This window comes from Siphateles boraxobius, unplaced genomic scaffold (assembly GCF_051911475.1).
Source record: "Siphateles boraxobius isolate OS27281-9 unplaced genomic scaffold, OSU_SipBor_1 66, whole genome shotgun sequence".
NCBI classification, from domain to species: domain Eukaryota; kingdom Metazoa; phylum Chordata; class Actinopteri; order Cypriniformes; family Leuciscidae; genus Siphateles; species Siphateles boraxobius.
In genome coordinates this window covers 1,645,033-1,659,359 of record NW_027509193.1, presented here as the reverse complement: position 1 = coordinate 1,659,359, position 14,327 = coordinate 1,645,033, and the positions used below count along the sequence as shown (strand labels likewise).

Genomic DNA, 14,327 nt, shown 5'->3' with positions numbered 1-14,327 from the left:
AAAACCATGCTTGATTTCATGCGTTGTTGCATTCAGAGCTTAATTCATAATGTAACGCAAGTAAAAGACCACATGCTGGGAATTAGTTTACCAAGCATTTGCATCCTTGTGTATGTTTCTGAAAAGTTCAGTCAGTCACTATCTGAATAACTGCCATATGACTCACATGATGATGGTTGTATGAAACAAACCTCACTGTCTTTGTGTCTTTTTCTCTCCGTCATAGACAATTAGTGGCCCGGTTTCACTGCATCTCCTGTGATCGTCCAGTGGAAATGATGACACCAGGACAGTACGTACTTATTATACAGGACAACTGACATGACACACCTTTTTTATCTTACAATTCATTAATTAAGAATTAGTTATTTAAAAAATATATGAAACTGTTCATACAGACAGTGACTTGAATACACTGCTCCTACAATGACATGGTTTCATTTTCCAAATTAAAATAAATATGTATTAATAAATGTAAAATAAAATTGTAATGATAAATACAAGTATTAAAATAAAAGTATAAATCAATAAATAAAACTAATATTGTCTTGAATAAAGCAAATTTGGGTTGAGTTATTAATCAAATCAATGTGATGCTACCAAAATACAGGGATTTTGTTGTTATGACATCAGTGTTGTGTAACTTACTCTAAAAAAGTAATAAATTACTAGCTACTAATTTCAACTTCAAACGTGTAATTTGATTACTGTACTAATTACTCTCTTTCTATAAAGTATTGCATTACTAATTACTTTCTAAATCCCATTTCAACCTCAACCAGTTGAACAAAACAAGGATAGACTCTTTTCATTCTTTCAAATAAATAATTTAAAATTGCATAAATTATTCTTGCACTGACCAAAGTGTGTAAAGGGAGAAGGTTACATTAAAACATACATTTTAACATTAGACGTAACATGTTGATGTTACTATTGTCTTATATACAATTGTTGTATAGTCAAAACAGTTTTTAACGCAATTACATCAGTAGTAACTGTAAATAAATTACAGAAAAAATAGGAGTAATCCCTTACTTTACTTTTTCAAGGGAAAAGTAATTAAATTACAGTAGTTAATTACTTAGTAAAATGCCTTATACTCAACACTGACGACAGAATAAAGTAACAAATTTTAACCCATGTGGACCCTCAATACTGTTTATCAAGTTCAGTAAGTTTAAAAAATAATATATATATATAAATATATATATATATATATATTATATATATATATATATATATATATATATATATATATATTAATATATATGTATATGTGTGTATATGTATATATATATATATATATATATATAATTAATGAAACTGCAAGTTTAATTCATAGCAACTGAAGTAACCCCATGATAGACTGAATTAATATCATGATTAAGAATTAAATATGTGTTTAATATTTTTTTAAGATGGTGAAAAGACTTCAGCATATTCAAGATGTTACTTTATGGTTGCATCCCTTGACTTTTTTAGATTAATTCAATCAATATTGTGATTGAGATTCAGCATTTACTTTTCTAGGACCTTGTCATTTGTTATTTTAAATAGATATTTAAAAAGTTTCTGCTTGTCATATTCTCAAGACGTCTTTGTTATGTGTCTGTGAATGTTTGCAGGCACATGTCCAGCCTGCCCTCGGCCCCAGGACTGCCCTCTCACAGGTCCAGCCGGCCCTACTCTGTGTACGAGCTGGAGCAGATGCGCCAGCACTGCAGGAGGTGAGACCGCTCGAATACACACACATTTACCACTGCTTGTCCACAAGAGGGACTCAACTTCACTGTGTTCTGCAGATTACACACACTAAACCTGACATGAACCCCATTGATCTGTACAGCAACCTCCTGTACTCTAGAGGACAGGATTCCTGGAAATGACAGAAAGCATTTGGACACACTTAGAAGTAGTAACATAGAAGCACTAGTACACTTTCCTAGCAAAACGTTTCACAGAAACTTAGGTTTTACATAATTCAGAGCTTCCCCAACAAATAGGAAGTATTTGTGTGTGCTATTAGTATACTTTTTAAACTTAAATTAAGAATTTTTATGTACGTATCAGATGTTCTTAACAAATTTTACTGAAGTGCTTGAGTGTACTTATTTTGACTAGTCTATAAGTATATTTGGCCTGTACTTGTACTTAATCTTTTGATCAAGATATATTTAATAACAGCACATTTTTTAATTGTTTATAGTGACCCTAGTGCAATAAAACTATAACAAAATGCATTTAAAATACATTTATTTCATACTAAGTATACTACAAATCTATTAACATATTTACTGACATATCGCTTTAGATCTACTGATGTAATTATAATGAAACTTTATGTGGAGAACTTATTTATTGCAGCACAATGCACATTTCTTAATATTAAGCCTAAAATGTGTTTTAAGGATAGTACGATCTCTGTATAATATCAGTCTTTAAATGAAAGATATTTAAAGTGTACCTGAAGTATACCTGCAATAGTTCCACTTAAGCACAATCAAATAAACTGAAGTATATCTCTAGTTGAACTTCAACTCTATTTCTGGATTTACTAAAGTGCATTAAGCACAAAACTAGTTATTCCAATTGAGCAGACTTTTAGGTTACAAATTTAGTAAACTAAAAGTACAATTGCAGGGTATTTACATTAAGTAGATAAATATTTTCCTTAAGAAGTATTAAAATATTACACTTACAAGTATACTACTAGCACATTTATATTAGTATGCATACTGCATGAAGTATACTAGCAAAATATACTTTATTTAATAAAAGTATCCTTGAAGGGTACCTTTTTTTTATTAGGGGTTTATTTTGTAGTTATTGAATGAAACTACATATTTAAGTGCAGTGTACGTCTCCCAATATTTGCCATGTCAGTGTAAAATAAAAATTGAAATTAAGCAATGAAATACTCGCCACATGAACAGTTGCAATTACTGATTAAGATGAAGTCTTAATAAGTTGATCAATGATCAGTTTATTTGTATTAACCAGAAACCAGGTACTAACCAGGATAACTTTAGAATAGCTTGTTTTGAGGGAGGTTTGGCACAGGATGAGCGCAGACATGTTTTAATGTTCAGGCAGATAGATCAAGAGCCCAGTCAGTTTCCTACATCAAGGACACCCAAGCTCCCTTACAGCCAGGGTTTGCCAGAACTTTCCCGGACCCGCTACCGGCCCACTCCGGGCCCAGGAAAGAGGAGCAGCCGGACCCTGAGCAAGCAGTGAGTTAGACTCATGACACACAGAGACAAGGTTCCTTAGGTAGACGTCAGTTTACAGATTTTTTCAGAAAATGTATCTAGTCTAAAACTCTCCTGTAGCTATTACTCTGGTACATGTTCTGTGTATCTTCACTTTAAAAAAGAAAGGTTCTTTATTGGTATCTATAGTTCCATGAAGAACCTTTTACAGCCATAGAGTCTTTCCATTTCACAAAAGATTCTTTATGGTGGAAAAGGGATATTTAGATTATTAAACGGTTCTTCACAGAACATTTTAGAACTGTTTACCGAAAGGTTCTTTGTGGGACCCAAAATGGTTCTTCTATGGCATTGCTGCGAAAACCCCTTTTCGGGATCTTTATCTTTAAAGCCTTGTTCATACTGTCAGTCCAAATTAGAGTTTTGTGCATATCCAATTGGAATCTGATCATTTTTAGTAAGTGGGAATGGCAAAAAAATCACATGAAATACGATTTTTACAAAACCCGTTTCAAGCTACATTCATTTCAATCATGACAACTCTCTAAAAAGTTATAGCATCTTAATAAACATGGCAATTGTTCATGTATTTGGTCTCTGCGGACTAGATCTGATATCCATGCCGCTGCTGCAGAGCAAGTATGGACCTGCTACTGTTAATAGATACACGGACACACTGCTGTGTGCATGTAAGATATTGTTGCTGCATAAAGAGACATACATAAATCCAGTCGCAGATCTAGGCAGGTGGAGCTGGGGAGGTGGAGGGGTTCAGAGGAGATACAGCAAACACTGAACCAGACTATTTTAATGCTGAGCAAGCAATCTCATTGGCTGCAGGATCAACAGAGGCCAATCAGCTTGTGCCATGCGGTAATGATGTGATTGCTTGAAGATTGCATGTAAAGGACTGATCAGCCTGCGCCCTCTAGAGTTTCATGACTGAATAAGATTTATGTGGTTTGATATCATATTCGTACATATCAGCCTCCTACATTTCTGCCTTTACTTCATTAAAGGGATAGTTCACCCAAAAATGAAAATTACGCCATGATTTACTCACCCTCAATTCATGCTAGGTGTATATGACGAATACGATCGAAGTTATATTAAAACATGTCCTGGCTCTCAGTCAATAATTCAAATCGGATATACAATTAATCAGATTTGGACTGACAGTGTGACGTAGTCTAAGAGTTGAATGTTGTATTCAGTGAGAGGATCCCAGAAATGGCGGATTACAGTTACCTGGCCCGTAGCTGCGGGGGCAGTCACACCCTCACCTATCCCAGCCGCCGCTACACCCGCATTCAGCACATCACACACCTGATCCAGAGTGACGAGGAGAGTCGGCCCGTGTCCTCTGGCCCACCCACACAGGTCTGACACGTGACGCTCACACAATCATTCTGAACTGTGTGTGTGTATGAACCGTGAGCTCTGTTCCTTCAGGCTGAAGAAGCGAACATCATGGGTTTGAACGGACAGGTCTATAAGGGCCGAATGAACAGCAGAGCGGTGAGGCTCTCCGAGACAAGATTACCCACCATCTCTCCTCGAGAAGGCAAGATCACACGTCAAAATCACAGCAACATCTATCCTTAACATACACTAGTGGCCAGAGGGGATATTTACACTAAATTTGCTTTTAATGACCCTTCACGTTCGATTAAACCATCAAAATATAAGGAATATGTTATATCGGGGTAAAGACAACACACTAACCTTTGGTTAAGGTTTTTAACTGCCAAATTATTAGGCTCAAACTACAGCTACAAATATTTACAAACAAAAAGTTCAAGGAAAGTAATCATACATTAACAAAAATATAACCAGTCATTAATATTTCATTGGTTTTCATTACATTACCATTACCGTTCTCCTGAGCATTGGCTCAATAAACTTTGTGCATGTGCCATTTTCACTAAAAGCCACAAAATTGATTGAATTGTATGCTGGGAATAATGAGTGCGAGCTTTGTATGTCAGCTTGGCCAAAAATGATGTCTGCACAATTTGGCATGTTTTCATTGCATTGGTCCAAATAAAACCATTGAAACACTGCGCGCATGCATTAAAGGGATACTTCACCCAAAAATGAAAATTCTGTCATCACTTACTAACCAACACATGTTGTCCCAAATCTGCATGAGTTTATTTCTCCTGTTCTTCCACTTTCGACCACTTCCAGAGGAGGTTGAAAACACATTTGACCGGATTGCTTTCGTAGTGTAAAAGCTCATATGGTCGAATGCATTGAAACAGCCACAAAAGACTGTCTTCTCTTCGCATACTGACATAATGCGTGAACAATAAGGGAAGAGCTCTAGCCAGACGGGATTTAAACTTTGTCGGCTGGAGACCCAAGTTCGCTTTGAAGAGGAAAAACGTATCAAGCCCTATGTTCTCTCGCCATTCCTGATTTCTAACACACACTCGCTGCTTTCGGCATGGTCTTGGGGCGGTCAGCTCATGTTCTCCGTATGTTTTTCTGTCGTCTCCTGTCGTGTTCATAAGTAAATTGCGTGAGCTTATTTTGTCCATTAGATCGAAAGATCTGAAAGAAAACTATACATTTACCCGCTCATAGACCCTCCCCTCGAAGAAATCAGGACAGAAGTGGTTTAAAGTGGACATAAGAGACGTATTAAAACACCATATCCCGTATTCATAAAGATTCTAAGAATCCTCTCAGAAAACTCTTAATTTAGCTTAAAAACTTTTACGTAGGAGTCTTAGCTTAAGAGCGATTCCGGACCGATCTGAGAGCAACTCTTTGAGTAAGGAAAAGACAAAAACTTTTATCTTAGTGAGGAGGCGGGGTTGACCCCGCTGCTATGAATGACACAATCTTTTGAAGACTGTGATTGGTTGGTTGTCCAAGAAGGGAAAAAAGAGTGATTTTAAGTATAGCGTCTATTCTAAGCCTTCACTTTGAAATTACATGCGTAATTCCTATTTGACCGTTCTCACACACACACACACACACACACACACACACACAGTCACACACACACATTATATATGTTTATATAAATCCTTTTTTTTTTATTTACCATGCTGTTAATTTCCTATAAGGTATTTGATTGGCTTAGAATGATAAAAAAAAGTTCCACTCTTTCCAATTACACTGATTGCTGGCATGTCTATTTAAGTGATGGTTTGAATGTTGGTTTTAATGTAACAAACATGGAATCAAAACCAAGAAGGATGAGAAAGCCCAACTGGACAGAGGAACAGTGTTTACTGTGAGCCCATTTAGTGGATGAACTCAAGGCCATCCTTAAAGGAAAATTCGGGCCGGGTGTCAATCTATAGCCCTTATTGACTCACTGTCATCCATAGTCTGCAACTAATTTCTTCTCCCTATTCGTCTTTCTGCCATTTTCTCCTCCGCTAAAGAAACTCTTAAGCCTCTTAAAAGTCTTCGTCCGTACTCCTAACAATTTTGACCTTAAGACCTCTTTTAAGGTTTAAGATACTTTCTGAATTACTTTTTTCTTTACTAGGATTTTTTCTTTAATTTTAAGAGTAAACGCCCACATTTCTAAGAATTTTCTTAGAATTTTGTCACTAGGAGCTACTCTTTGCATTAAGATTCTTTATGAATACGGGCCCAGGTGTAAACGGGAATGTGTCTCCCTCGTATACTTGTGATCCGATCGACCAAAATGCATCTTAATACCAGGTGTAAACAGGGCCTTATTGTCTTAAGGACTTATCCACAGGTACATGTGCAATAACTGTTTAAGGTTAATTCAACAAGCATGGAAAACATGGTTTAAACCCTTTCCAATAAAGATATGTAAATCTTATTTGGATTTTACATAATTATCTTTAAAATACAGTTTAACGAAAAAGTGAAGTTTCATTTTTTGCTGAGTTAGATTTTTACTCCACCTCCTATTATTTCCATCACAAAAGTTTCTTGAGGGAACGCAAAACTTCACTAAAATCAAATCTACGTTTTCCTCGCATCTAATTCTTTCCACATCGCTTTGGCCATTTATGCCAGCTTTCTAGATCTGGAACTGACATGAGAACAGTTGAGCGCATGAATGATTGATTCTTGTGTTGGAAATTGTTCATTGATGGTAGAAGCTTCTGTTGTGTTCGGGACAATGTGCAGACTCAATACGGGGGCCCTGATCATGCTGCACCTCACGACATGTTACGTAACACATCTTAACATGAACCCATCTGTACGCTTGGCCCACTTTATTCTCGTCTTGCAATGGAAGACTGTGTCTAGACTGCGGGGGAGAAGAAGAGCGCAGACAGAGATATACAGAAGTTTGCGGAAACTTTGATTTAGAGTTGTTTAGAGTAGTTGGTGGCGTTGTAATTTTATTCAGAATTTAGGTGAAAGGGTAAAAGGAGGGCAATAGGGCTCGGGACTGGATTTGGATGGGGGAAGGGGTTTTATGTTTCTTTGCTAAATTGCAGAGCTGCAATGAGAAACCATTGGAAAGTGACAACAGACCTCAAGGAAATCAAGGAAAGATGGGTGAAAGTCATACGAAAGACACCTGCTTGGCAGATGAGCCATGTCATGCTTGACCGAGCAAAAGTTTGGCAGCTTGTCCATGTCACGCAGTAAAGAGATGATTCATGAGAAAATGAGTCCAGTTTTTAAGGTCAGAAGTTGTTGTCTGTTGGCCAACAAAGCAGAAGTCTTTCTCTTTAAGATCCATAGAGGAACAGTCATATATAAACCTACTAAGACAGACCATTATACCGTTGTTTCTGATTCAATTACATGATTATCAGTGCCTCATGTGATAAGCGTTTCATTTCCTCATAAAAGACGTTCTCACTGTCTTATACCTCAAGGCCTGGTTTCACAAACAGGGCTTAGATTAAGCCAGGATTAGTCCTTAGTTATATTAGAAAATTTAAGTATCTTTTATAAATGTGCCTTAGAAGAAAAAAACATTAGCGGTGTGCATCTTGAGACAAAACAGTGGCACGGACCTATTTTAAGATATGCAAGTGCAAGTTACTTTTAGTTAAAACTGCTCAAACATTCAGTTTAGTCTGGGACTAGACTTCAAGGGTTAGTTCACCCAAAAATTCAAATTCTGTCATTAATTACTGACCCTTGTGTCATTCCAAACGCGTAAGACTTTCGTTCATCTTCAGAACACAAATGAAAATCTTTTTAATAAAATCGGAAAGATTTCTGTTCCGCCATTGACAGCTACGCAACTACCACTTTGACACTTCAAAAAGTTCATAAAGAGATCGTAAAACGAATCAATATGAATTGAGCAGCATAGTCCAAATTTTCTGAAGAGACTCGATCGCTTTATATGCTGAACAGATTTAATTTAGACTTTTATTCACATTTAAACAGATCAGCAAACAGATGTACTGCGTAACACAAGAATGAACCTCATAGATTTCTATAAGAAAAATACAAAAAAAATAACATACCACTCTGAAACGCCCTGTGAAATTCAAGCTCGCAAAGTCCGTGCTTGAAATCTGTTCTGCAAGATCCTTTTGTTCGTTAACATTGTCAGGGTCTGAATCGGGTTTGAAATAGTTTGAAATTGACGCCATTGTTATTATTTACATCTGGGTAGAGCTTGTGGTTATGAGGGGGCGTATCAACATACTGTTCCAGCTGACCAATCAAAGCACAAATTCGTATGTCGGAAGGAGGGGCTTCATCAAAAATGATGCGTTCAACCAGACTGGGGAGAGAGGAGCTCTAATAATGTAAAATATGTGAAAAATAATGCAGTTTTTTTGAACAATCAAGCATGAAAACATATTCTAGTACACCCCAAAAACAAAATCAAGACTTCGTAAAAGGATATAATAAGACCCCTTTAAACACACGCACAGCAGTGAAGAACGAAGTCATTTAAGTTGGCTGTAAATGAACACTGCATAAGCTATTTTAGTTACAAGGCTAACGGTGTTGAAGGGCTGTTAACACTGAGGTGGTGTTCTTGACCTATGAACTTTAAATATCCTGTCTCTGTCCAAGTTGAGGCTCACAAGGTTATGGCCTGTACTGTGTGTATATCTTATCCATGCCTGAACTAACGGAGACGTCACATTAGTCAATGGTAAACAAAGTCAAGACTTTTTTTTCTGGGCGGCTCCCGAGTCCCAGCAGCAGCATGTGTGAAATGATCAGTGGTGTTTGTCAAGGCAAGAAAACATCTCTTGACCTCTTCACACGACAAGTGAACATGCTTCCGTTTAGCACAACTGATGTGTGAGTTGATGAGCAACTTGTGAATAAAAGTGAACCTTTTCATTATATAAAGCGATAGTCTCTTCAGCGTATTTTGACTAAACCGCTCAATTCATATGGATTAGTTTTACGATCTCTATGAACTTATTGAAGCGTCAAAGTGGTAGTTGCGTAGCTGTCAAAGGAGGAGAAAGCTCTCAGACTTCATCAAAAAGATCTTAATTTGTAATCGGAAAATGAACGAAAGTTTTTGGGTTTGGCACTTCATGATGGTAAATAAATGATGGTAGAATTTTCATTTTTGGGTGAACTAACCCTTTAAGCCTGCCTGTGAAACCAGGCACAAGTCTTTTATTTTTTCTGATTGGAAGTAAGTTATGCTTCAAATCAAAGTTTGGAATGTGATTCATCTAGAACCTGGTGGGTTTGTTCAAGAGTAAAGAAAATTTTAATTTAGAAATTAGAAACATGATCATCATAAAAAAAAGGTGTTTCTTAGTCATTGCATGTATGAATTGCATTTATTTCTGAATGAATTAATAGATCTATACAAACACCGCTGACTGACTTCAGGAACACAGACGACTGATAAAGGTCAGTGTTGCTGTCACTGCCCTCATGCCTGACATGTTGATTGTGTATGCTGTTGCAGGAAACTGGAAGAGCAAAGACAAGGTGAGCCACTCGCAGTCCCAGAGGTCCAGTGGAGTGGATGCTGGCCGTGGAAGTGCCAAGACTCAGCGCAGCCACTCAGGTGGGGGTTATGAGGAGCCGGCTTTAAAAGGGTCCTATTATGCTTTTCCACTTTTTCAGCTTTAGTTAGTGTGTAATGTTGCTGTTTGAGCATAAAAAAGATCTGCAAGGTTACAAAGCTCAAAGTCCACTCCAAAGGGAGATATTTTATTTATCAGAATCCTCTTTTCAAGAACTACAAAGAACGACTCTTTTGGACTACAACGCAATTTTCCGGATCATATGAAGTCATAATGTTCCTCATTTAAATAATGGTGAGGCCTGGTTGAGCTACGCTAGAGAAAATGAAGAGTGTTGTTGCTGTTTTTACACCCCGGTAAAAGTTTGTCCTAAGGCTGTCGGACTTAGAGGTTAAAATGTTCTTTTAACACTGTTCCTGAACATTATAAGCTTAACGTTAGTCTGTGCGCTGCACTTTTTCCTGAGAAAAGCTTCCAGGAGAGAGTACAATGCAGGCTATATGCACAAAATCTTCTCCTGAAAGACGTAGCCATTCCTATTTTGTCGGGACAATTTTTTGTTTATTGGATCACAACTTGTAAGTATGTCTTATTATTTGTAGTTGTGTTTTCTATTAACAGTTCCAATTATGCGTTTTATGTAGTTGCTATGATAGCTATGATGTAAACTATGGACAAAGCTTTGCCTCTCCTAGCCTGTTTACTAACATCAAATATTTAACTTTCATGCCCTAGAGGGGTCTCAAAGATGGCCGCCGAGTGAAATGTCAAATGCTGAATGCAAGTTCAGCTCCTATCTTTTTGAATGGGGAAACAACAAATTCTCCAAAACTGTCCGCCAAGCATACGATTAAATTTCATACCTGAAATCACCTATGAAATCTGACAACAACTGTCTCATAAATTTTGTTTCTAAACGCTCGAATCATGACATGAAACGACATTTTTCAGGCTGGATCAAGCTGTTTCTATAGGAACCGGAACTTCTAACGGCAGCTGCAGTGACGTGATGCCTTTACCAGTCGGCGATTGGCTATTATTTAGAAGACGGGACTTATTCCGCTATATGGAGTGTTGCACTTTTCACCATTCAAAACAATACGAGTGACGCGTCTTTGTGTTATTCTAGTGTTATTCTATATCTTTGCTAATATTACAGTATTGATGTAGTGTTTACTTTAGCTTTTGTAAGCTCTTGCTTTTGTAAGACTGTTCACCGCCTCTTAAGTAGGGGACACACTTAACAACTGTAAGGCGATTATGAATGTAATTTGATACTAACGACTGATCATGCACAAACGCGAGGAGTCAGAGACAACTAGTTGCATTCAGTCGGTGTTCAAAATCTGCTCCAGTTGTTGGAAACAGTCTGTAAATGTGTTTAGTTCAGTCTCAGATTGTCGTTAAGTGTCCCCGGCATTAGGAAAATTATCTTTGATTTTGTGATCGATTACTGTTTGTATTACCATAGTTTTCCAACAAATATGATTAAATGGTGGACAACATCATGTCTATGAGAAAAATACAAAAACACACCACTCTGAAATGCCCTGTGAAATCCGTACTTGGAAGGTCCGTGCTTGAAATCCGCTCTGCACGATCCTCTAGTTCGTTAACATTGTCAGGGTCTGAATCGGGCGCAAAATGGTTTGAAATTAACGTTATTGTTAATATTTACATCAGGGTAGAGCTCGCGATTATGAAGGGGCGGGACATTTCCTGAACACGTGCTCAACCAAGCGCTGCAAATCCCAACTCACTATTCCAGCTAAACAATCCCAGCACATTTCGAATTTCAGAAGGAGGGGCTTCATCAAAAACGACGTGTTCAACCAGACTGGGGAGAGAGGAGCTGTAATAATGTAAAATATGTGAAAATATTGCGTACAATGAAGCATGAAAACATATTCTAGAAATGATCAGTGGTGTTTAAGGCAAGTAGCACTGTCACTGTTTTTCATTTTTAAAGTTAGAGATTATCAAATTTCATTGTGTGACTCGACCCACACTGTTCATTCTACAGAAATGGATGATTATTCCCCTGTAAAAAAAGTACAATTCAGCATACTTTTAAAAAGAGTATTTATTATGGAAATAATATATATAATAGTAATAATATAATGGTGTGAACTGAATGTGAATGTGATTTGGGACACTTAACTGCATGTTTATTCCCATATAAAAATGTATTACAGTTTACATTCATATTAAATGCAATTATCTGAACTTTAGATATCTTAAGTACATCTTTATATGTCATTTAACTACTGCCTTTGAAATATGGTTACAGTTACTGCTGAATGAACTGACAAGCATTTATGGCCAACTAAACTAACATATGCTTTAATGTAATTTCTAGTATAAACATCCTAGTGTCATGGTGGTGACTTTACTGCAAAAAAGTATATTTCATTTATATATATATAGCATTTTTAAAGGTCAGTGTCTGACAGATGCCTTACACATTTGCCGGTTTACGACCTCCAGTTGTACCTAAAGCAGTTGAGTGATCTTTAACCTTTCACCTCTGCCCTCCACTACCACAGCTTCCAGTATCTCAGTGAGGGATCGACCACTGTCCTCCATGGACTGCCTGTCGCAGGACGTCCCGCTCCAGTCCTCGTTCCATGACACCACCACAGAGCGCAACATAGACCTCAACCAATCAGAAGATGAGCCGGTGACATCACTGTAGAGCTCCTCCAATAGGAGCCGCTCCATTGTTTGAATGAAATGTTTACAGCAGGACGAGACACAAGCTCTGTTCGTGAACAGAGTGTTCATCTGTAACGTCAATCTAAATAAGATTTAATAAACTTTTTTATGCATACACGTCAAGTTATATCAAATACATAAAATATTGTTGGTCGTCCCATGTGATTAGTAACTCGCTTTCCCGTTCTTAACCTTCTCGCAGTGTTGATCTGAATCAGACCCAGTGCTTTCAGTCAGTTCAAACCAGTATGAAGTATCTGGAATAGATTGATGTCTGTTTTAGCTCTGATCTACCTCTTGAAACGTAATAAACCAGCGCTTCTGTCAATCAGTTTAAGCGGTTAATGGTGGTAATCTGTCCCACTGTTGCACCAGTGTTGAAAGCATGTTTCTATATGCAGTGAATTATTGCACTGAATGTCACACATGTATAAAAAAAAGTCAATTCATTAAACTTTCATCATAAACATAATTGAGGTCTTGTGTTGAATTACAATGCAGTTGTTTTAAGTTTTGTTTGGAACTAATCATTTGATGACCTTGTATATTTACCTCCATTTTCACACCATTTCCATTTTTCCTTCTTATAACCTGAGGTAAAAGGTACAAAAGGTACAGAAATATTGGCACCCCTCGAAATTCTTATGAGTAAAATATCTCTTAAGTATATTACCATTAATATTTACACTTTTGTTTTAGCACACCAGAGTGACTAGGAACATGAAATTGTCTAGCCATGACTTCTTGTTTCGTAGGAGTTTAAATGAGGAAACGCAAAGGCCAAATTCCCTTAATCATCCATGACAATGAGTAAAACCAAAAAATATAATGCTGATGTGCATCAAAAGATTGTTGAGCATCACAAAAAAGAAAGTGGCTGTAAGTAAATAGCTAAAGAATTAAAAATCCCCATTTCCAACATCAGGGCAATAATTAAGAAGTTCCAATCAACTAAAGATGTTATGAATCTTCCAGGAAGAGGACTTTTGTCTATATTGTCTTAATGGAGGACGTTTGTCTATATTGTCTTAACGGAGGACGTGTGTCTATATTGTCTTAACGGAGGACGTGTGTCTATATTGTCTTAACGGAGGACGTGTGTCTATATTGTCTTAATGGAGGACGTGTGTCTATATTGTCTTAATGGAGGACGTGTGTCTATATTGTCTTAATGGAGGACGTGTGTCTATATTGTCTTAATGGAGGACGTGTGTCTATATTGTCTTAATGGAGGACGTGTGTCTATATTGTCTTAATGGAGGACGTGTGTCTATATTGTCTTAATGGAGGACGTGTGTCTATATTGTCTTAATGGAGGACGTGTGTCTATATTGTCTTAATGGACAGTGAGGAGGAAAGTTTGAGTGGCCAAAGACTCTCCAAAGATCACAGATGTAGAATTGCAGAGATTAGTCTTTAATGAGTCGTCTTTAATGTGGGCCTATTTTTTTGCTGGAGGTCCTGGACTTCTTTTTCA

The 14,327-nt window shown here is 37.2% G+C and overlaps 1 protein-coding gene across 2 annotated transcripts in view; it reads left to right on the top strand.

The window, feature by feature from the left end:
• The window catches only part of LOC143721323 (glutamine-rich protein 2), a 39,300-nt gene extending 25,981 nt beyond the window's left edge, over positions 1-13,319 (top strand). Inside the window, exons 14-20 of one of the 2 annotated variants that reach the window (XM_077211606.1) lie at positions 227-292; positions 1,626-1,727; positions 3,090-3,233; positions 4,427-4,592; positions 4,665-4,776; positions 10,075-10,176; positions 12,682-13,319. In XM_077211606.1, coding sequence (XP_077067721.1) covers positions 227-292; positions 1,626-1,727; positions 3,090-3,233; positions 4,427-4,592; positions 4,665-4,776; positions 10,075-10,176; positions 12,682-12,830 — 841 coding nt within the window. In that variant the 3' untranslated portion in view covers positions 12,831-13,319. The remainder of the gene's footprint in view (positions 1-226; positions 293-1,625; positions 1,728-3,089; positions 3,234-4,426; positions 4,593-4,664; positions 4,777-10,074; positions 10,177-12,681) is intronic. The other variant, XM_077211608.1, reaches the window with a different exon arrangement.
• The last annotated feature ends 1,008 nt before the right edge of the window (positions 13,320-14,327 follow it).